This window comes from Radiomyces spectabilis (genome assembly GCF_025331425.1).
Source record: "Radiomyces spectabilis strain NRRL 2753 chromosome Unknown BYT42scaffold_10, whole genome shotgun sequence".
Lineage (NCBI taxonomy): Eukaryota > Fungi > Mucoromycota > Mucoromycetes > Mucorales > Radiomycetaceae > Radiomyces > Radiomyces spectabilis.
Window position 1 is genome coordinate 1,462,290 of NW_026251935.1, and position 19,987 is coordinate 1,482,276.

At 43.0% G+C, this 19,987-nt stretch overlaps 6 protein-coding genes across 6 annotated transcripts; 2 read left to right on the forward strand and 4 right to left on the reverse strand.

The window, feature by feature from the left end:
* Nucleotides 1-253: 253 nt before the first annotated feature.
* BYT42DRAFT_579614 (uncharacterized protein) lies at nucleotides 254-1,660 on the forward strand. The gene is made up of 2 exons (XM_051569417.1): nucleotides 254-275; nucleotides 339-1,660. The coding sequence occupies exon 2, from the start codon at nucleotides 558-560 to the stop codon at nucleotides 1,353-1,355; it is 798 nt and encodes a 265-aa protein (XP_051421344.1). The 5' UTR covers nucleotides 254-275; nucleotides 339-557; the 3' UTR covers nucleotides 1,356-1,660.
* A 1,331-nt stretch (nucleotides 1,661-2,991) lies between these two features.
* Nucleotides 2,992-4,477, forward strand: BYT42DRAFT_579621 (uncharacterized protein). The gene is made up of 2 exons (XM_051569418.1): nucleotides 2,992-3,648; nucleotides 3,709-4,477. The coding sequence occupies exons 1-2, from the start codon at nucleotides 3,318-3,320 to the stop codon at nucleotides 4,344-4,346; spliced, it is 969 nt and encodes a 322-aa protein (XP_051421345.1). The 5' UTR covers nucleotides 2,992-3,317; the 3' UTR covers nucleotides 4,347-4,477.
* A 3,638-nt stretch (nucleotides 4,478-8,115) lies between these two features.
* Nucleotides 8,116-11,188, reverse strand: BYT42DRAFT_647142 (uncharacterized protein). Its single transcript, XM_051572702.1, has 12 exons — nucleotides 10,760-11,188; nucleotides 10,217-10,700; nucleotides 9,878-10,144; nucleotides 9,789-9,813; nucleotides 9,699-9,734; nucleotides 9,595-9,641; nucleotides 9,498-9,534; nucleotides 9,406-9,438; nucleotides 9,059-9,346; nucleotides 8,642-9,003; nucleotides 8,460-8,577; nucleotides 8,116-8,395 (listed from the first exon to the last, which is right to left on the reverse strand). The coding sequence occupies exons 1-12, from the start codon at nucleotides 11,136-11,138 to the stop codon at nucleotides 8,273-8,275; spliced, it is 2,199 nt and encodes a 732-aa protein (XP_051421346.1). The 5' UTR covers nucleotides 11,139-11,188; the 3' UTR covers nucleotides 8,116-8,272.
* A 772-nt stretch (nucleotides 11,189-11,960) lies between these two features.
* On the reverse strand, nucleotides 11,961-14,330 carry BYT42DRAFT_579628 (uncharacterized protein). The gene is made up of 6 exons (XM_051569419.1): nucleotides 14,150-14,330; nucleotides 14,042-14,083; nucleotides 13,675-13,984; nucleotides 12,681-13,609; nucleotides 12,333-12,614; nucleotides 11,961-12,264 (listed from the first exon to the last, which is right to left on the reverse strand). Exons 1-6 carry the CDS (start codon nucleotides 14,240-14,242, stop codon nucleotides 12,190-12,192), a joined length of 1,731 nt encoding a protein of 576 aa, XP_051421347.1. The 5' UTR covers nucleotides 14,243-14,330; the 3' UTR covers nucleotides 11,961-12,189.
* A 955-nt stretch (nucleotides 14,331-15,285) lies between these two features.
* Nucleotides 15,286-15,916, reverse strand: BYT42DRAFT_579632 (uncharacterized protein; the record flags this gene model as incomplete). Its single annotated transcript, XM_051569420.1, is given in 3 exon segments — nucleotides 15,286-15,557; nucleotides 15,570-15,718; nucleotides 15,781-15,916. Coding segments are annotated over 3 exon segments (471 nt in total), but the record flags the coding sequence as incomplete, so codon positions are not given.
* A 1,801-nt stretch (nucleotides 15,917-17,717) lies between these two features.
* On the reverse strand, nucleotides 17,718-19,658 carry BYT42DRAFT_579638 (uncharacterized protein). The gene is made up of 7 exons (XM_051569421.1): nucleotides 19,468-19,658; nucleotides 19,283-19,411; nucleotides 19,141-19,206; nucleotides 19,004-19,083; nucleotides 18,628-18,942; nucleotides 18,381-18,562; nucleotides 17,718-18,314 (listed from the first exon to the last, which is right to left on the reverse strand). Exons 1-7 carry the CDS (start codon nucleotides 19,643-19,645, stop codon nucleotides 17,987-17,989), a joined length of 1,278 nt encoding a protein of 425 aa, XP_051421349.1. The 5' UTR covers nucleotides 19,646-19,658; the 3' UTR covers nucleotides 17,718-17,986.
* Nucleotides 19,659-19,987: the final 329 nt, after the last annotated feature.

A 19,987-nucleotide genomic window follows, 5' to 3' on the forward strand; every position in this document is an offset into this window, starting at 1 on the left:
AAGTAGCCAATGATGATATTTCCCTCGAACTGCATACTTCGGAACTCGACGAACAGCCCACGACGGATACAGAACTGAACGTCACCAAAACCTTCAAGAAGCTGCCATTCTACAGAGGCGGAGTACGACCTCGACATCGCCGCTTTGTACGATTCATCGGTCGCTGCGGTTTTATTGCCAAGGGTGTGGTATACGGAATTATTGGTGTGTTGACCATCACGAATGTCAGTGGTACCTGGACACCCAACGGAAGTGCAGGCAACGAGTCACCTCAGGTAGATCAACCTCTTCCCTTTTTGCCGAAAGAAATAGAACGATTAATATGAATCATTGTGTAGGGAGCTTTTCTCCTATTGGGTGGAATTCCCGCCATTGGACGTCCGATTTTGGTCGTGATGGCTGTAGGGCTGGTGTTTTATATCCTTTGGAGGTATTGAACTCTATTTTTTACTTTATTAGGAAAATTTATAATTCTTTTGCCTGGCGAGTCAAAATGACTAAATTACGACTTATTTTTTTTTCTCTCTAGATGGTGGGAATCCATCACTGGACAAGGAATGGATGCGGCATCCGGTAAGAAAGGAAACTTTTTTCGTTACCGGTTGTCTCCCTTTGTCAGCGGTTGCGTTTATACTGCATACTTTTACTATGTGGTGCAGATGATCTATCAAACCGAGGACGAACAGCAGCAACTTGCTTCCAGTAAAGAATTTCCTGCATCCTGGACAAAGAGCGGAATTGGAAGAGCAGGTATCGGAATCCTAGGAATCGCGTTTATCATCGCCTGTATCACTCAACTGGTGAATGCTATTACGGGGAACTTCATCCCGGATTTACGTACATCCGAGCCTGGCTCACGAAAATGGGAAGCCTTTATCGTGCATTGGTCAGGCCGTATTGGCTTTGGTGGACGGGCTATCATGTTTGGTACCATGTCTGGTTTCTTTTGGGACTCTCTCGCCAAGCGCAATGAATCTGGAAGACAGAACATGGTCGCGGCCGCGATTTCCAAACTTGCCAACGCCAGTGGCGGCAAATTTTTTATGGTCATTCTAGGACTCGGCCTTATTATTTATGCTCTTTTCGCCATTTCCAATGCGTACTACAAATATTTTCCCACCCCGCCACCATCGCGTCGACCGTTGTATGCGCTTGATGAAGATGAGGCGCTAAATTTTGGCATCTCAGAAAGTCGGACGTACACACGACCACCTGTCTCTCCACGGCCAGCTGCATGGAAATTTTGGAGACGTCATAATAGTACCCCCGTGCCGGATGAAGAAAAAGCACAAGACGAAAGAATATCCCAATCAACGCCTGCTATACCCACCGTCAACACAACGTTCACCCGCTAATACTTTTAATAATTTATTCCAAAGCTTTGTATCATTTAATCTCAGTAGTACCCTATCCCGTAATGTTAGTGCGTTGGTCTATTGCCGTAATCACACGCTATGGATCAACTTTTGTGGGAAATTCTCTCTTTCATCGTATGCCCCAACTACAGAACCTTTTAATTCATCATCTTACCTTGCACATAACACATGAACTGTTGTGAAATGTATTCTTTATTCCATCCTACATAATGATCTCATAAACTATATAAAGCATATCTAGCAATGATCACTCATGATGAATTGCGAGACTTGATAAAAATGACAGCAACAATCAAACGAACACCAAACTTAATTTTTATCCGAGGCTTGAAAGGACCTTGCTAGGCAGGATTGATCTAGATCGTGGAACAGTAGAAGCAAGCATAACCTCGGCAGTTTGTTCCGTCACTGTTCCTACCTTGTGGCTACCACGAAAATAGCACGCCATCGAGGTTCTCTTGATGTGGGAAAACGCCCAGACTTGATCTGTATCTGCGTTTTCTACAGTCGGTCACACGAACAGTTTTCTGAACGATCATCATCCGATTTGTATTCGCCCCCATGACCTGCAAGAATACAACGTGTGACATCGATAACTGATCCAGGCTCATAGTGTGCTCATCATAGGATATTCCAAGATTCTCAATTGCTCATGTTCGAATAACGGTGTGGTCGATCGTGTGTTGTGAATCGAAAACCGTATTTTCATTTTCCGTTGAATTGTTTAGTGCCAGCATAGAACCTGATTTGCAAAGTTTTTGTTTCGTGGAAACCAGCAGAAACAATCAAATAATACTCGGTTATTATTGGTGATTCTCGTCAAGAGCGCGACGAAAAAAATTTTCAGCATTGAATCGGCGCTATATTGTCTGTTCAGGCACAAAAAAATGAGGGATATTGTAAACGTTATTTAGTATAATTACGAATGATGTACCCTTGCAATATATGATCCTCTTCTGGAGAAGTAATGAGAAACACTTGCTAGGCGTGCATTATGCTGTTCAAGTGGCCAAGAAGGCATGGCCTCGTATTTCTTTTTATTGCGATAGGATCGGTCACTTTAGCTGTGTTGCAAATGCGTTTCTTTTCTAGATCCTCACTGAAGATATGGAAAATTTTTTTAAGAGTCAGTTGATCACGAAAGCTATAAATATGGCTGTAATCCCGGCAGGCCCAGGTTCTCTAGTGACCGTACTCTACAGGATCTGTATGCAGTACATAACCGTTCTACGTTTTTTAAACTAGACACTTTTACCAAGTTAGTAGATGACTCGTAGCAGACTTTCCTTTGAGTGAAGTGTGCTGGCTTTTGCTCTCTGAGTGGTTTCCAGCAGTTGATGATCTCGTCTGTCTTCATTCCAAGGGCATGACACGGAAAGGACTGCAGTCTGATAGCTTCCAATTTTTCTATTCAAACAAAACGTAAATGAAAAAAAAAAAATCCAAAATATCAAGCTGTACCGAATGACGGCTTGTTTTTAGCTCGCTTGTTGTCGCATGGTGTTGGATGATCGAAGTGAAGGGAAAAAAAAACATTTTCCCAGAATAGTAATGCCGAATCGACAAATACAGTAATCGGGTTGTTATGAGGTTGCCTCATCAAATCCATGTTCATTCTATATATTTTGCCTCCTAGGTGCAAAATGTTGTCCTCGTCATTTTCTTCTCTATTTCTATTGTTGTCTCTGTAGGCCTTCATCCCTTGGAGTGCAATACAGTAAATTCATTTATCTTTTATTTTATTTTTTACTCAAAGAGATATACCGGCAATGAGATTGACGGTTCATTCATCAATATTCCTGATCTTCTTACTGCTGTGTGTGGCAGCCCGGGCAACGCCTGTGAATCATAATATCAAAAGAGATGAACCCGTCAGCAATTGGAATAAACCGTCCTGCGACAAGAATGATAACAATAAAAGAGACGTGGTCATGTTAACCAATGATAAAAGTGGCGATGACTGTGTCGTTACAACCACCACCACCACACCAACAGCTACAGCAACAGCAAAACCTACCAGTCACAGCACACCTACCAGCTTACCAGCATCAGACGATCCAGGTATCACATCAACAGTTTCATGAACCTTTATATTTACCGCAAAGCGTATTTGCTGACGTTTCTTTTCCAGCGGTTATCTATGGCGGTCGTGGGGTCACTCCTCAGATGGGAGTTGCTGGAGCTATTTTTATTATCCTGGGCATTTACTTGATGGTCTTTGGGTTCCGGGCATTCCGTCCCACGTTGGGTGTTTGTGGATTCATCACTTTTGGTAAGTAGTACAAATGAACTGGCCGAATGGTTCAACCATGTCTTGCTCAGACATTAATAGGTATCGTCACATGGGTTGGAATGGCGAATAGCCAACCTGCCAATGGATATATCAATGAACCCATCACCTTGATTGCTGTGCCGGCAGGGTTGGGCGTGCTGGGCGCCATTTTATACGTCTTCTTTTGGAACGTGTCAATTTACCTCGTTGGCGGTCTTGGCGGGCTTGCGTTGGCTCTTTACATCTGCTGCTGGAAGGAAAACTTATTGATCGTTCAAGAGGTGGCTCGAGCGTGTTTCCTCGTTGCGTTGCCCTTTTTTATGGCCTGCATTACCTTTTTCGTCGAACGCTATGTCATTCTATTCAGCACGTCCTTCGTAGGCGCCTACATCTTCATTCTTGGCGTTGATTTCCTTGCTCACACTGGGTATCTGGCGGGGATTCGCTCTATACTGGACCGAAACCCGTTGCACCGCGTTCGCTACACTATTACACGTACGGTGATTGCCATGTTGGCAGTTACTATTGTCCTTTTCCTGATTTCACTGGCCTGGCAATACCTTTACAACCGGAATAGACACTTTGGTGTTAATATTGTACCAGTCAAGGCAGCTCCCCCGCCAGCTGCAGAAGAGGCCGGCGAAGCTGAAGCACCACCAGCTGAAGGCGCTGGAGAAGGAGAACCACCGAAAGCATAAACATTCGGTTCTTATTATTTTGCATCGTAAGCGATGGCACAGTACTTTTCCATCCTCAATTCATATCATCCCGTGTATTTGACCACTGTATGCCCCCCAAATAAACAAAAATTTAGTTTCATCATTCGAAATATTTATCTATTTGTCTGTAATGCTTTCTTGGACTAAAGGCCAAACCAAACAAATAAGAGGCGCACCCTTGGCTTTCTTTTTGTCGGATCGGACAGTGAAGCTCCATGTCCCGGGAGGTGGAAACTAGCACAGAAATCATACGTCCCTTTTGAGCGATGAGTTTGGCTATATCTGTCTTTTCATTTGGATTTTTTAATATTCAAAGGACAGCTGCAGCGTGGCTCCTACGCTGATGTTCAGCAGTGAAATTAAAGTTTCTGATCGGACACATATTTTCTCAAAAAGTTTTTTTTTTTTTGTTTTTAAAGAACCAAAAATAAAAAGACGGCGTCATCGGTCAAACCCCGAGATACATCCTCAGTACGCCGAACTTCGGAGTCCGGCAAAGGGCACATCCGTATAACCTTTCCGCGCAGCTTTGGCAGTATGCTACGGAAAACAGGAAATGGGTTACCAAAATTGCTTCACAAACACATACTGTAGTAAAGAAAGCTTACCGAAGTGGTTGCAGGGCGTAAGAGCAACTTCAATGCTGTTTACCAAGCACACGCAGCATTTCAATGCTTCCACCTTCGGTTTGTCTTGTTTCTTGTTTCACCTGGACATTTTTGTTGGCGTTTGATTTCTTCAGCAAGCTGATTTCTCAGTTACTGGTTTTCCTTTTCCAGCAGAGACTATTGCCCATGAATACTATTAGTTTACAGTGATCGACACATCCAAATTTTGCTCACTTACCTGTAGAAGAATATGCGGTTCTTCGTATTGCTTGCTTTTGAACCAGATTACACGGTCGTTGGAATCCTTTGACACGGAGTACGACGTTGTACTTCCGTCCGTATTCGGCAGCAGCGTCGGAATGATATTCACATATGGCAAATACATCACTTTTTATTCACTTGTACAAGGTTATTGAAAGCTTCGATAGCAGCAGAGATGACAGAGACGTTGGTCAAGTAAATGAAGGTTTAAAAAGAGCGAAAATAAAAAGAAAAAAAGGGGAAGGTCTCTGTCTTCCGCGTTAGGATCAGTGGATATTTAGAAGGCACCAAACAATGCACTTCAATATTCATTGTTTGTTGGCGCCACATCATGCTCATCGGATTTGGAGTGAATATTGAAGTACACCACGTGTTGGCCTTTTTTTTGTGCAGGCCGTGTGTGCAGGCTGTTGACTTGTTTGAATTTTGTGCAGGAATCGCGTCTCATTTTACCTCACCTTTTTGTCCACTTTGTCTTTCGGCACCTGAATCTGCCACTCATTTCCTTTGTGCTTATCCTAGGATATGTTCTATGTGACTGTCAATATGGTAAAGAAGATGAAGCAATGATATTCCTCAGTTTGTATTCTCATGTCAAATTTTTGTAAAGGCTATTCTCGACGAAAAAGGGTCAACGATCCCGAAATGAAGGTAGCAACTACCTTTGTCATGGATAACGCTGCTAGTTCACAATGTAGCAAACATTGGGTAAATATACAGTATCAATTCAGGAGGATACAGATTCGTATATCGTTTTTCCATATTCTCCCTGAACTAAATCCAATCGAGCAGTTGTGGTCAGTTGTCAAAAGTAAAAAGTTAGGCGAAATAAATTGACTAGTATTATTGAAGCATGCGGTTGTACTTGAGTGATTTTCAAAGGCTTTGTTTTCCGTCATTCTGCCAAAACTTTGATAAATGTTTAAACAGGAAGAGTCATTTTGAGGAGAGTTTTTTTTTTTGTGACGCTGTCTATCTTTTTCCTTTTTGTCATCCTTCTTTTCAGCAACCTTTTCTTTATATCGCCCTGATTAAAATCAACAGAGAACAGACTATATGCATGTTTTACTGTGAACCCTATAAAAATCCAATGTGGTCAAATGGTCAAAGTTGATTTAACGACATGGACAATATTGAAATATGCTACCCCGAAGATCCAACAGAGCCGATACTCCTTTGTCAATTAAGGATTAACCAAAATCCAGTCAAATTCAAGACTTACTTCAGCAGAGATGTGATTTCGTCGCGTATAATAGAAGGCGTCAAATACCTGTACAAGTATGTCTCCAAAAATGAAGCTGCAGCAGCAGTGTCTCGTGCCGATAATGACAGAAACGTCCAAGAACAAGTTGGTCGAAATCACGCGTTTCATCGATGCCCGTTACGCGTCAGCTGCCGAGCCCATCCACCGGCTGCTTTTTTCTTTCACGATGCATCGCGAATATACTAGCACGTAACGCCTGGCTAACGGCTTTAAAACGAACAGATTGTACAGTTCCAGGAGGACGAAAAGCCACAGACTGTTGCAGATCGCCAGCGCGAAACAACGTTGACTGCCTGGTTTGCACGAAACCGAATCGATCCTCAGACACGGACTCTTCTTTATCCCGATTTTCCAGAACGATACGTTGACCATCCCAGATCCCGTAGATGGGAGCCTCAACATCTGGATTTGTTGACACAAGACAGGTGGCCAAGCACAAAAGGGAATGTCCGGACAACACAACCACGGAGCCTAGCTCCACGCTGTTCTAGAAAGTAAAAACTGTAGAACGGTGTGGAATCGAGACGTGATGGCAGCAAAAAACATCCGCTCCGTCTTCCTCCTCAGATATGATGAACTGGTGCGGAATCATGTGGTAGCCAACTTCGAACCCAACGATTCAGTATCTTTTGATACGGTTTTCTGAGAAAGAAGATTCCGCTTTCTTGAAGGAGATCGGGCGCTTGTATGCTGTTTCACCACGCCAAGTAGAGAAGTATTACCTTCGGATGTTGTTCTATAGTTTCCCTGGGAGCACAGAGCTTCGAACACCTTCGAACCATCACCTTCGTAAGTTCCTGGTTTACGAGTGTCTCGCATGAAAGCAATGCATCAGCCCGATTGTTCTTCGTTGACGGTCCCGGTGGCACTGGCAAGACTTTCCTTTTCAACAGCATCCTTACTGCATTGCGTCAACAAGGCATAAAATAGCTCTTGCTATTGCATCAAATGGAAACGACTGCATTGTTGTTGCAGGGCGGACAAACGGTGCACTCACGCTTCGGCACTTTTCATGTGCTCTAACAAAGAAGGTTGCCTTCTTGATGTGCAAACCGAAAAGAAAACGTACTTCCAGTAGTTCAATGATCTCTATTCGCTCATTATACGTATTGAAGCAAGAGTATCTCGGTAAGACGAGATGAATATGTGCCTCAAAAAATTCCAAATGCAATTGATTCAATTTTTCGAAAGTTTAGCTGAAATCGCCAGGAGGATCGTTCAATTCCTCCCAATTTACCAAACCCAGATCCGCAACTTGAAAGCAAGGATACAAAATACTGAGTTATGCAAGGAAGTTCGGGGGAACGGAAGACCATGAAAATCGCATCAAACTGTTGAATCTCATGTGTTGACGTTTGCGTGATCGATCGTTGGTCGACCATGGATTCGCATCATACAAGTCTCAGACAAATGATCTGTTGGCTGAAGGGACATAGACCAGGAGGAAGATGTGCTCGCAGAGTTGTCTGCAGAAGGAAGCACTCATCATTCATCGTTATTCTCTACTTTCTACCCATATTGAGTTAATGTACTGTAGCGGCGTATGACCCAACCACTCAAACTTTGAATAAATGTGTTTTTTTTTTTTTTTTTTTTTTTTTTTTTTTTTTTTTTTGAAAACATCTCTTCTCGGTTTTATTATCTTGTCGTCGCGCTTCACAGAGATATTTTCATAATGGAGACATAATGTTGGATGATGATCGTTTGAGCTTGATACAATGATGTTATTTACAGTTTTGATAGATATTCCAAAGTCTTGCATCGGAGTGGGATCACTTGGATTGCAGCATAATGATCTTTCTCTTCAATTTTTCAATGCCTGGCATACTCCGCATTTTCAAGGCTGTTTCCGCAAATCGAAGTGCCTGATCGTATTCCGATAATGCAAAGAGAACCTGTGCATCATTCAGTGTCAGTGAAACAAAGCAAAGCCATTCTCTTTGGACTGTGACATTTTACCTCGGCCATGGTCCCCAAGGCAACAGGATGTCGTGGATTTAGGCGTATAGCTTCCGCCAGTAAATTGCGTGCTTGCATGTGCTCGTCCATATTCATGTACGCTACCGCCATACCGAACCTAGTAGATTGGCCAGTTTTGAGTTATTATTGATGTGCGCAGCCGTAATGAAGGTGACAATTACCATCCCATGTGCGAGCGTCGATTTGCTATCATACACTCTGCAAAGTGCTGTTTGGCACCTAAATAGTTGCCTTTTTCCCAATCTTCGTATCCCAGTAAACAATGGCCATAAGGTCGAGACGGATCGACTTCAACCGCCTTTTGAAACCATTTTGTTGCTTCGATGTCTTCTTTGCTGCACTTGGCCCAGTTGCCTGCTGCGATAAACGCTTCGTACTGATGGGACATATTGTGTTTCACTTTGTAGGCTAACAAGTTCAGCTCCGTGGAATTTTCCAGATACCAGAGGCATGTGGAATACAAAGGAATTTCATCACAGAACCAAGGCGCAATAGCAAAAGATCGTCGAAAGAAGACACGTGCCTGTTAATGGATGAATGAGTTCGTGATGCATATCAAGCTACACGCGTCATCTTACAGTAAGATAGTCACTCGAATTATAGTAAGCTTTGCCGATCGTCGACAACACCCAGGCAGTGTCGTATTGTTGGTTATCCAGTTTCTGTAATTCCAGTGCCGCTTCACGGCAACCATAAAGCGATTGATACATGTACCCGTTGGCGAGGATCTTGAGTAAGCATATCAACCGATTCATCGCGTCCACCACTACCGCCTTTCCTCCGCTAATTTCGTCGGAAGGCTCTTCACTCTGTGCATAAGATTGAGAGTCGATATTGAATATCGTATACAATGACCCAGTCGCAGTCTACATACAAAATAGAATCAGTCAACGTCATCATACTGAGGCAAATCCACACGAAATACCTTGGCATGATCACCCATCGGTTGGCAATTATCCTAAATTTTTTTCCCCTTTAATACATGTGATATCTTTCAAGTTATATTTGGCCTCTTACTTGATCAACTAGCTGCTGTCCCGCACTTGTTCTCCGTCTGATATTCGCAACGATGAATAAAGCGTACAACATACATCGTAGAGCAAATTGTGCTTACCTTTTGCTGCTCGCAGATAAGGAGAAATAGGCCACAGAGCTGGAGGACTAACAGTGAAAAGATCAGTTGGTACATGTCCCGGTTCTGGTGTCATGGAATCATACCTCTCCGTTCGCTTTCGCAGCATTATTAGATCGTTTCTACTAGCTGGTGAGCTTTGGTGTCTTTGATCGTTTGAGACGGAAGTACCATACCTTGCCTAATAGTTGCGATCTTTTACTGGAATTGAAAAACACAAGGACATTAGTACTTTCAAACCAAAATCATGGACAAAATAGCTTACCTAGTCTCCACATCATTCGATGATGTGTGTGGAGAAGGAACATCAGAGAACAATCGAGGCGGTTCTCCCAATGCTGAAGGGGATAAGGGTTCACATTGGGTATCATCGTTGGAAGGCAAAAGGCCTACTTCCAACTCTTTTTGTTTATCTACGGGAGGTTTCTTGTGGAGACCGTGTTTGTTCTTGTAGGCTTCCGCCGCTTTCATTTGAGCAATATCTTCAAGGATTTTCGAAATTTCGTCGTCTTTTTGCTCCTCTCTCTCATCACTACCAAATGAACAATGAGTCGATGCTCCGACATGAGCTAGTCATGTTCTTTTTTTTTTCTTGATAACTTACCGCTGTGGTTGACGGCTGTTCAGTTCTTCTAGAGTTAATGGCCTAGGACCTTTCTGATTATAATGTACCAGGGCTCGCAGTTCCTCGAGGGTTAAATCGTGATATTTTCCTCGCATGATAGGCATGGTTAGTTGCGTCCTGGGGTCATTTGATAATTCAGATATGACTTCTTGGAACCGAATTCCGACGAGGGATGGCAGTGGTGGTGAGGGTGAAGAGGGGTCGGACCGTGATAGGTCGGTTTCCTTGGTAAATTCTTTATAGACAATGTCTGGTAGTTTGCCAACGTTGATACCGGAAACATCCGGTGCAAGCTCGCAGAGTTTGAGAAAAGCCGATAAATCAAAGGGATCGTGTTTTAAGCACTGCGAGAAATAAATGGCAGCCGTGCGCACGTTCTCCAACTTGGTGTATAGATCTCCCAACAGGGCGCATAGGGATGCTCGAGTCGGCATGTGGTTTCTGGCGGTGACACTCGCTAAATCTATGGCAGCGCTCAGTTACCAAGTAATGACACATGTTATTGGATCGTTTGCCACTTACCATTTCCCCACGCATGTGCATGAGTGGACTGTTCGGGGTGCTGTTCCAAAGCGGCTGTTACTGCCTTGACGCCTTCAAGCCATACGCGTCGGTTATTGTCCTTGTCCGTTCCACGCTTGCCCAGATCCAGACAACTGAGTCCAAACAGGTAAAGACATGGTATCGAGAATGCAGTGCTGAGTACAGAATAACTTGCATCGTAGTCATGACGGAGGTAGAGACTTTTCGCATATAAATAGCGGTATTCGTTGTTGTTTTTATCAATCGCGTACAGTCGTTCTGAAAGCATCATGGCATTTTGGAATTTCAGATCGTCCAGATTTCTGTGAACAAGGGCCATTAAAAGCCATGCATCCACTGAATGCGACGACTGGGCCATATTGAGTATGGATATTGTCTTGAGCCAAAGTAAAATGAATGAGTTGCAGCTTGTCCTGAATAATGGAAGCGAAACCGTCACACGATCCACACGATTAAAATGCCGCGCGCATTGTTTGCGAGCGTCAATAAAAAAAAATGGACTCCTTATGCTCAATTTAGCCACAAGAAAAAAGCGGCCAGCAGCATTCACCAACTTTTTGTTCATTGGCACCAGTACATCACCAACTATTTCATATAGGCCAGCACCAAGTATCGTTTTCATTGGCCATCAGCACCTACCAATCTCCACCGGCGTCTTTTCAGTGGGCAATTGCAATAATCTTAACTACGCATTCAAAATTATTTTGTGTACGTTTTCTGTGAATTTTGGCAAGCGTTTGAGAATCAAGCATGTTATTGTGTTTCAAAATAACTCAGCTACGCAGCAAGTGTCGTAAGAATGCTAGACCCTTTTATCCTATTCGCTTACTCGCAGATTCAGAATTGTCGAGAATCAACTTGTGACGGGATCATATAATTCAAAAATGTCCACTACTTATCAATGAAAATGCCGAATTAATTAGTTTGATCCATCACGTTTCCTCACCTTTTTGATTATAATGGGCGAAGCAGACGTGTGTCTATCCAAAATGAACATCCTCATTCCTTTCAATTCTTAAATATGAGGAGCATCGTCTCCCAGATATATCTGGCCAGACAGAAACCGACACAGCAGATCCGATGTTGCTTTGATTCTTCATAAAGAGCAATAAAGCCATAATAGACACATATAGGAGGACATAAAATGCGCTTTCTGGATTCTGCAGCTGGATTGGAGATAAAAGACACTAAGCTTCAGCGCTTGTTTATGTTATTGCCCATTTCAATTCATGAGCTACACTACTAAACAGTATCCGTCTACCCTCCTATGTATGGAACGATCAGCAAGAACACTTGCGTCGCTTGTTTCTCTTTTTATAGATTATCCATAGTATTTGATCTGAAATATGTTTCCGTATAGATTTACCAGCAATCTCTTCTATGAGAATTATTGTACAGTTTCTCTATTTTCAAAACTCAAATTCCCCACGGAACTGATTGATATCGGCTCCCGCAACGGCCTTATCAGCCAGGTCTCGTCGATCCTACAATCAACGCATCAGAAAATCAAAACTACCGCATAATATACTGGATTGCTTTTCTCGTCACTTACCATCATAAACAACGATTTCCTCAGCATCTCCCACATGTTATTGGACACATTCACACCCTCCTCGGCATCCGTGGCGCCTCGTTTGTGCATCGCTAGACCTGACAAAAGATGTTCGGCAGCTTCCTTGTAACATCCAATGTTGATGCAAGATACACCGAGGTTGTAACGTGCACGTACAAAGGATGGGCGCAACTCCAACGCCTTGTGATACGCATCGATGGCTTCTTCAGATCGGCCGTTGTTTGCCAGTGTGGCACCCAAGCGATTCCATAACAAATAGTCCTATATTGACAAACACGCACATGTTTAATGTTTCAACTCACATGCCAATAAATGACAGCGCCTTACCTCTGGTCTGCCTTTCAAGGCGGACACGAAACAATCCACCGCCTTATCGAGATCGCCACTGCCATAGAATAAAACACCAAGACCGACCTGCACATCAGGATCCATAAGCTGACCATCCGGAGCCTGCCGTGCAGCTGCCAAATACAGATCGGTGACACGACCATGAAGTTCAAAAGGTGAAGCGGGCGTGGGCAACGACTTATCCACCAATTCAGGGTATTTTTCGGAGATCCAGCGTTCCAGGGTTTGGTATGCAGCATGATCGTACGATTCATTGGTGTAACTGACGGCAAGTGACATCAATGCAGGGCCATTGCTGGGATCGACTTCAATGGCTTTTTCAAGAGCACGAATGGCGGCTTCTTCCTTTTCGTTTTGAGCTTGCACATTACCAAGGTGCATCCAGGCTTCCGAGTTGAGCGGGTCCTTTTGTACAACTGCTTCAAAAGCCAAAGCCGTTTCACTCAAGCTACCACCTTGCTCCAGTAATCGCATTCCTTCCGCCATAGGGTTGGCATGCTGTAAGAAAGGATTCACCACTTCAAATACGTATTCACCAAGATCTGGCTTGTACATCAAGTTATTTCCATTGATATTAAAATCGTTGAATTCGTCGTCCCAGTTTTCTTCGCCACGTGGGATATCAGTGACATCGCGCCACACGGAATCGAAACTGCTGAAATCTTGAGCTGCGGCGGCTTCTTCCAATTTTCGGGCCATGGCTTCTTCCGTTTCCACCTGAGGTTCGAAAGCGGCGAATTGCTCCTCCCAGTTGGCGCCATTCATTTCACGGGATTTACCTTTGTCTTGCGTTAATGCGAAATCATTGGCCCAGTCAAAGTGTTGTTGGAAAGCTTGTTCAAACTCTGCATGTTGTTGAGGATCGATATGGGCCACATCAGGTTGGTTGATGAACTCTTCTTGCCAGGCTATTATTCCAGTGTCAAAAACCTAGCACATATCCCACAGATACTTGGGGTGAATAAACGCCTACCTGAACCAGCGTGTACGGGACCAGCGGCCATTCTACTTTCTTGGAATGCTTTCTCCATGGCTGCTTCTTCTTCGGGATTAACTTCCCACAATCGAGGACCTTGCTGAACGGCGTCAAATTCATTGGCCCATCCACCTGTCATGGGCCCTTGTTGATGTACGGCTTCCAATTCCCTTTGTAAATCGGTGAACTGGAAAGGACCGGCTACTGAACCAGCAGGTCCTACTGGTCGCTGGGCCTCCTGACCAAAGAACTCATTCACCATGCTATCCTCCGGGTGGAAAGCCGGTCCTTGACGTGTGGTTCGGATCTGTAGTTCCCATAAGTACTCCATTTTTTAGCCGTTAATTTATTTGAAATACTATACCGTAGAAGGTCCTTGGGCTTGCGAAGGCCCTGCGAAACGATCCTACGAGGACAACATAAATTGTGAGTGTTACAGTGGGGCAACCTGCAGCGTTCAGGCAAAGCTTACTCTTTGCAGCGACCGATCCTGACTAAATTGTTTGAGCATTTGTGCCATTGGATTGGCTCCTGCCGAGCAATCGGCTCCTCCTTGAAATGCCATTTTTTTGCGGGTGAAAAAGGTTGTCCAGTATAACTATTTTTTTTGTACGATAGAGTCTATATCATATGAATTTAAAGCTCAACTTGTGGGGTTCCCTCTAGTTGTCCAATCAGTCATTAGACACTCGCGGATATAGAAAAACATACAAATCAAATTGCCTAAAAAGTACGATCCGGTGACACCGAACTTTGCGCAAGATCATTCGATGAAAATGTGACTAAGCATTTCCAAGATATCACATATCCGCAGTGGGGAACTAATTCCGAACCTTGTTACAAGACATATGAGAGTATATGAGATTAAATATGTTCCTGTCAGTATAAATTGCTCATTACAGTGATTTGATCAGTGGACTATACCGCAGGCGAATAGAATATTACTGTTCCTCTTGCATTTGCATTTTTTCAAATTTATAGCAGAGGTCTTACTACATTTTATAAGGCAAGATTGCGTGGCAGTCGCATCAGCTGCAACCAATTGTGGAGAAATACAAAATGGTAGCCAAAGAAACAACAGACACAGCAGCATCGTAAACGAAAAATGATTCACGGTTGGATGCAAGGAGCTGGCCGAACAGCATGTTGTACAGCACAGGACGTACTTTATCGCATTATCTTTGCATAAAGTTATTGCCAGGAAATTCTCTAGGTAAAATTTGAAATTTCTCTTGATTCTATTGTTACCAAGCAAGGACTTTCTACCGACACCGAACACATGACCATCCATAACGCCTGGTAAATCCTCTCCACCAAACTTTATTACAACATGACAACAGCAATCTAATAGCTTTATCTCCTTAATACTCGTTTCGCGAATTGCCTGTTCTAAAACACTGCAAGGAAATACTGAAGCCCTTCGCGATGCTTCCTAAACATATGCAACAACTGAGGATTTGTTTAACCGATAAATTTGCGAATTTGCACCTTATCCATAAAATATGCTTGAAGATCATCGCCGTCTCCAATTAGGGATAAGCAATAGTCGAAATCTTTCAACTTGCGTCATGTCAACAATTGGCATTGCCAAGTCAGTAGGTTTGTTTGTGTGGTTCAATATCAAGAAATACAAGGATTTATTTATAGATGAAAAGCAACAATATGGATACAATTATACAGAGGTTATTGCCTTCTTAGAGCATCATGCCTGCGGTCAAGGCACCGGCAATGACGATAGCGGCTGCGGTAAGCGGTTGATAAATGGATGCTGCAGAATGGCCCTTGGCAGCGGCTAAGGATGAGGAAGCACGAGCAACCTCACTTTGGTAGGATGATTTCATATCAGCTGGCATATTGGCGTTTTCAATGTAAGATGACGCCTATGCAAAAACCTTAATCGAGATTTCGATGGTTAATGTTGAATATTTCCGACGTACCTGAGCCAAAATGGTTTCGGCACCACCATTCATTAAGTAGCTTGACAAACTGGACATAGCAGCAGGGTCCAAGTTAGCCATTTCAGTTGGGAATGCGGTGGGTGCTGTAATGAAATGATTAGAGCTCGCATCCAATATCTACGGAACTCGTTGTAGAATATATTACCTTGAGCCAAAACAGCAGGAGCAGCAAGAAGAAAAGTGGAGGCAAGTACAGCCGTAAGTTTGACCATATTATTGAGAAATGAACGATGTAGGAAAATTGTGAAAAGAAAAAAAGATTCGTGATCCAGAGTTTCATTTCTGCTATTATATATGTATGTGGATTCTGCGAAGCCACTGTGTCACGGTTGTGCAATGGCATATGAAGTCCGCACATCACGCTCCAGAATTCGTAGTGGCAATAAAATAATTATGACTGACGCCCTTATCACTTATTAATCAGCCAGATCCAATGTGTTAGCGGATGGTCAGGCTTAATACCATACATTCAGAAGCTAAAAGGCCATCACAGAAAGCTAAATGCACCCATTCACAGCGGATCACAACATTAAAGCATCAGAGTTCCCGAGTGACTTGTATAATCCGCTGCACGACATAATAGGGAATTCAACAGGTGGTTGCCAGTTGCGGTTATGGCTGGTAATTTTATGGTGATACGCCAGATATTGCTGTGCCAGAAATCTTCAGAATTTCCCTTGATCCAACTTCCACATCGTGCAATTGAAAGGAGGTACTTGATTAACTTTATATGATTCATTGTTTATCTTTAAATACCATGTACTGCTATCATGCATTATTTGCAAATGAGTTTTAGTTTAGTTATTTTTTCCACCGATGCGCATATCTTGGCGCTGGAAAAAAGTCGCACATCAACCTTCCAAAAAGCGAAGAAATGATGTACATCGATTGTGCGCATAGAATCGTAGGTGCCTGATAAAGTAACTCTGATCCAAGCCTTGTATTGCCAACGATTGGAGATCAAGACAAGTAAACTGACGAATTGGGGCTGTACAAACTTGTCCAGAATGGATCTGCATGGAACGCACCCTCATCTCTACTAAAACAAAGTTGGACATCACTTTGCAGTGCACTTTTATTACTTTACATTATTAGTTAGATCTGTAAGCCAGTGTGCACATTGTTGCTTGGAACAAAAAAAAAAGGTGGGCAGTCCCATGATTTTTGACTGATACAACGCGGCTAGTTTTATTTATATCCTAGGTTACTGGATGTAGCTGGATCATACGGTTGTCCTAACAGCCTTGGCGAAACGGACCGAAAAAGATGACAAGCAAGGACTTGCGCCGTGTAACATGATTAGATTCTGGGGTTCCAGTATGTGGGCTGGCGCAACCTCCGGGCTTCCATAATTGGCAGTCGGTTTTCTTTATCAAGACACCGTGTTCCTGGCCAGTCCTACCAATTACTGAGCTTATACACAGAAAGCCTCACCAACAGCTAGAAGGTTATCTCTGAGATAAGATATTCTATTTTAACTGTTGCTATATCGCTACTTGACTTCTATTATGCTGTGGCCGTAATGATCCGTAAATCCTTTATACAATATTCGAAGTTATCACGAAACATTTAAGGCAAATCATTTGAATCACAGTGGCGTAGCAAAGTTTGGCTCTCCTTAGCCTTCGCCCAAACTTGAACAGATAAACCGTTGTACAAAATCTACATGTTTGGACGTATTGGCAAGACCACAATCCTTCCGATTGCTCATGCGAATACGGCGGTACACTTGAAGCGTATTTTCATTTCATGTAGAGCGCTCATACCGACCCATTTATATAAAGGATTATCTTGCCGATTCCAGGATTGGATAATTATGCCACCTCTATCGGAAGCTGGGATTGGATGGTCTTCTTATCATTATATGTGTATCAAGGACACATGTGGCGTCAACCAATTTTCTTATTACACCGTAAAAAGTAAATGGGACACCGATAATGTTTACAGAAAAGGAAGGATCTACAGAACTGTATTAATTTGATAAGGTCGTTCCTGTTTTGCTCTGATATGTACATTGTCAAACAGATGTACCTAGAATGTCTGTGTAGTCAGTGCAAGTTTTACTAGTGTATTTTTTGTAACCCAGTATGCAACTTGTAGGGATCTTTGCACCTTATTCATGGTACTTAAATACAGTTCCAGTCTTGGTTCCGGTCGGCTTTACAAGCCGATAATACATTGTTCCAAAATGCGCTGCACCGTTGAAATGCATTAAAATCTTACTAGTATTTATATAATGTGCTATTGCATGACAACGTAGCTGCTATGTGTATATGATGAACGTTGAAAAGTATGGCACCTTTGGGTAATATGTGAGTGACCGATACAGGATCGCGTTTTGTGCGGCGCGTTTATTGGAAACCGGTTGATTTGGTGAGTTCGATTTGCGACGATTCTTCAACATCACAATTTTCGATCGTACGGGTTTGTCGGTTCTGATGGCGACCATAGTTTTTCTGTACAAAGGACGATTTCATCGGGCCGGCTGAATGCTTGTGAAAGACCTGCTCGTACTGTGTTTGACTGTGTTTGATGTCATCGAAAGTTTTTAAGTCCATGGTGCCTTGTAACGTACTGTTGCTTTCCGTGGTCACGTAGCTTTCTTCTACAGTATCTTCAGACATAATGTCGCCTCCCGAGCTCTTTAATGCAAGTGCAGGGTTGTCCTTGATGACCGGGCTATAAGTGATATAAGGTAAGTAAAAAACCAGCCTTCCCGGTTTCTGCATAGTAGATGTGACATACTTTATAATGATGGCCAGTTCAACAAAGATGGTAGTCACAGGGCCTAAGTAGGTCCAGATTACGGCCAAAAAGATGCTTCCCGGGAAATTTACAATAATCATATTACGCAAAATTCCATAAAGCAACAAAAAGGTTGCAAACGTCATCAGACATACAGCAATAATAGCAATGATCATTTTAATCTACCGTAAAGTCATATTTAATGTCATTGCAATAATGCTATAAGTTTTAGTAGTCGGATATTTACCTTGAAAATGCCCTTCTTGATGGATGTATAACGAGCACCTGATGTTTTGAATTTTGTGAGGTTTCGATTGAGAATACTGATCAGTCGCCATCCAGAATATAGCACGGCAGTGGTGATGGTGCTATTGTGCAAAAACCAAAAGCCGTACAGTAATCGGGTGAAGACTTCGGCTGCCTGCAAATTAGTGGTAGCTAATGCTCCTGCAACGATAGAGCAAATATTATTGATCACAAAAGGCCACAGGAAGAACCAGGAGCCTAGGATGTCGACAAAGAGCGGAGATGGAAGCCATCCAGTCGCGATGGATTTGTGAGTCTAAGATGACGATGAGTGAGCTTCTATGTAGTTCAAAGCACGCATCATTGCATGTTTATACCTCGGACAGTGCTTGTGCTATACCAACAAGGTACAGAGCAAATCCACCATAGCCAAACTGCCATGAAATTTCAAAGAGGACTACGTACAATGTAAGTGACTTGAGAGACTTTCATATGACAGTAGAAACATGCGTACAAGACCGAGCGATCAAATTAGTTGGTGCAACATCGATCAACAAAATTAAACTGGTCAGCAGTCGAACTTTATCGATCGGAAAATCACGAGTCAATTAATCATCTGTTGCGTTTTGAGAAATACGGCGGGGACGATGGCTTACGAATATTGAAGATGACGAGTAGCAACAGCATCGACTCCACAGGTTTCGGGCGCAAGAACCCTTTCTTGGATCTCAACTCAAAGACGGCGTGATGCTTAATGACGATGCGATAGAATAAAAGGGCCAATCCTGAGAGGTTTTCGTCAATAGTTCGTTTGGCTATTTTGCAGTTAGTTGTTATTTACCCACGACGATAACAAAGGCTGACAGTGCAATATTCACGATGTTGATGATGGTGATTGCCCCGTGTTCTTGGCAATCATTGATTGCTATTCGCCAATCACAGTGGCATACCCCGTCCACACAAATGTGAGTCAGGGTATGACTTGGTGACAAGCCGTTCGGGGACGGAGTGTCCGACATGTTATGAAAAAAGGAGAAGCGATAAAAATCATTGAGCTTCTAGGTTCTTTTTATTTATATCGCCATGATCCGGCGGACCGTATAATAAAAACTGTATTAAACGTCCTTGGCATAGTTCGTCAGCATGTGCTACGAAAATTTATATTTTTGGAAATGCGATACTGCCTGTAACATTTTCTGGATCTCATTTTTGAGTTCACCTGTAACTCAGATATGAAAAAGTCAATCCAATCACCTTCACCAGCTTCACCCGTAGGCCGCATTCGACAGCGGTGGATACTTTGAAGCTTCCAAATTTTTGTGCAATGCAAACACATTGGATTTCTTTGTTCATTAGTATAT

Bases quoted from the DNA above. Each gene is read 5' to 3' on its own strand.
- BYT42DRAFT_647142 (XM_051572702.1), bottom strand. From the start codon at position 11,138: ATGGCCCAGTCGTCGCATTCAGTGGATGCATGGCTTTTAATGGCCCTT. The intron at 9,004-9,058 runs GTAAGATGACGC...ATCCATTAACAG, and splicing joins ATTCGAGTGACTATCTTACT to GCACGTGTCTTCTTTCGACG. The intron at 8,578-8,641 runs GTAATTGTCACC...CCAATCTACTAG, and splicing joins CGACGCTCGCACATGGGATG to GTTCGGTATGGCGGTAGCGT.
- BYT42DRAFT_579638 (XM_051569421.1), bottom strand. From the start codon at position 19,645: ATGTCGGACACTCCGTCCCCGAACGGCTTGTCACCAAGTCATACCCTG. The intron at 19,084-19,140 runs GTACGCATGTTT...CATTGTACGTAG, and splicing joins TAATTTGATCGCTCGGTCTT to TCCTCTTTGAAATTTCATGG. The intron at 18,943-19,003 runs GTATAAACATGC...TCGTCATCTTAG, and splicing joins TAGCACAAGCACTGTCCGAG to ACTCACAAATCCATCGCGAC.
- BYT42DRAFT_579628 (XM_051569419.1), bottom strand. From the start codon at position 14,242: ATGGCATTTCAAGGAGGAGCCGATTGCTCGGCAGGAGCCAATCCAATG. The intron at 13,610-13,674 runs GTAGGCGTTTAT...CTGGAATAATAG, and splicing joins TCCCGTACACGCTGGTTCAG to CCTGGCAAGAAGAGTTCATC. The intron at 12,615-12,680 runs GTAAGGCGCTGT...TTGTCAATATAG, and splicing joins CCTTGAAAGGCAGACCAGAG to GACTATTTGTTATGGAATCG.
- BYT42DRAFT_579621 (XM_051569418.1), top strand. From the start codon at position 3,318: ATGATAAAAGTGGCGATGACTGTGTCGTTACAACCACCACCACCACAC. The intron at 3,649-3,708 runs GTAAGTAGTACA...AGACATTAATAG, and splicing joins TTGTGGATTCATCACTTTTG to GTATCGTCACATGGGTTGGA.
- BYT42DRAFT_579614 (XM_051569417.1), top strand. From the start codon at position 558: ATGGATGCGGCATCCGGTAAGAAAGGAAACTTTTTTCGTTACCGGTTG.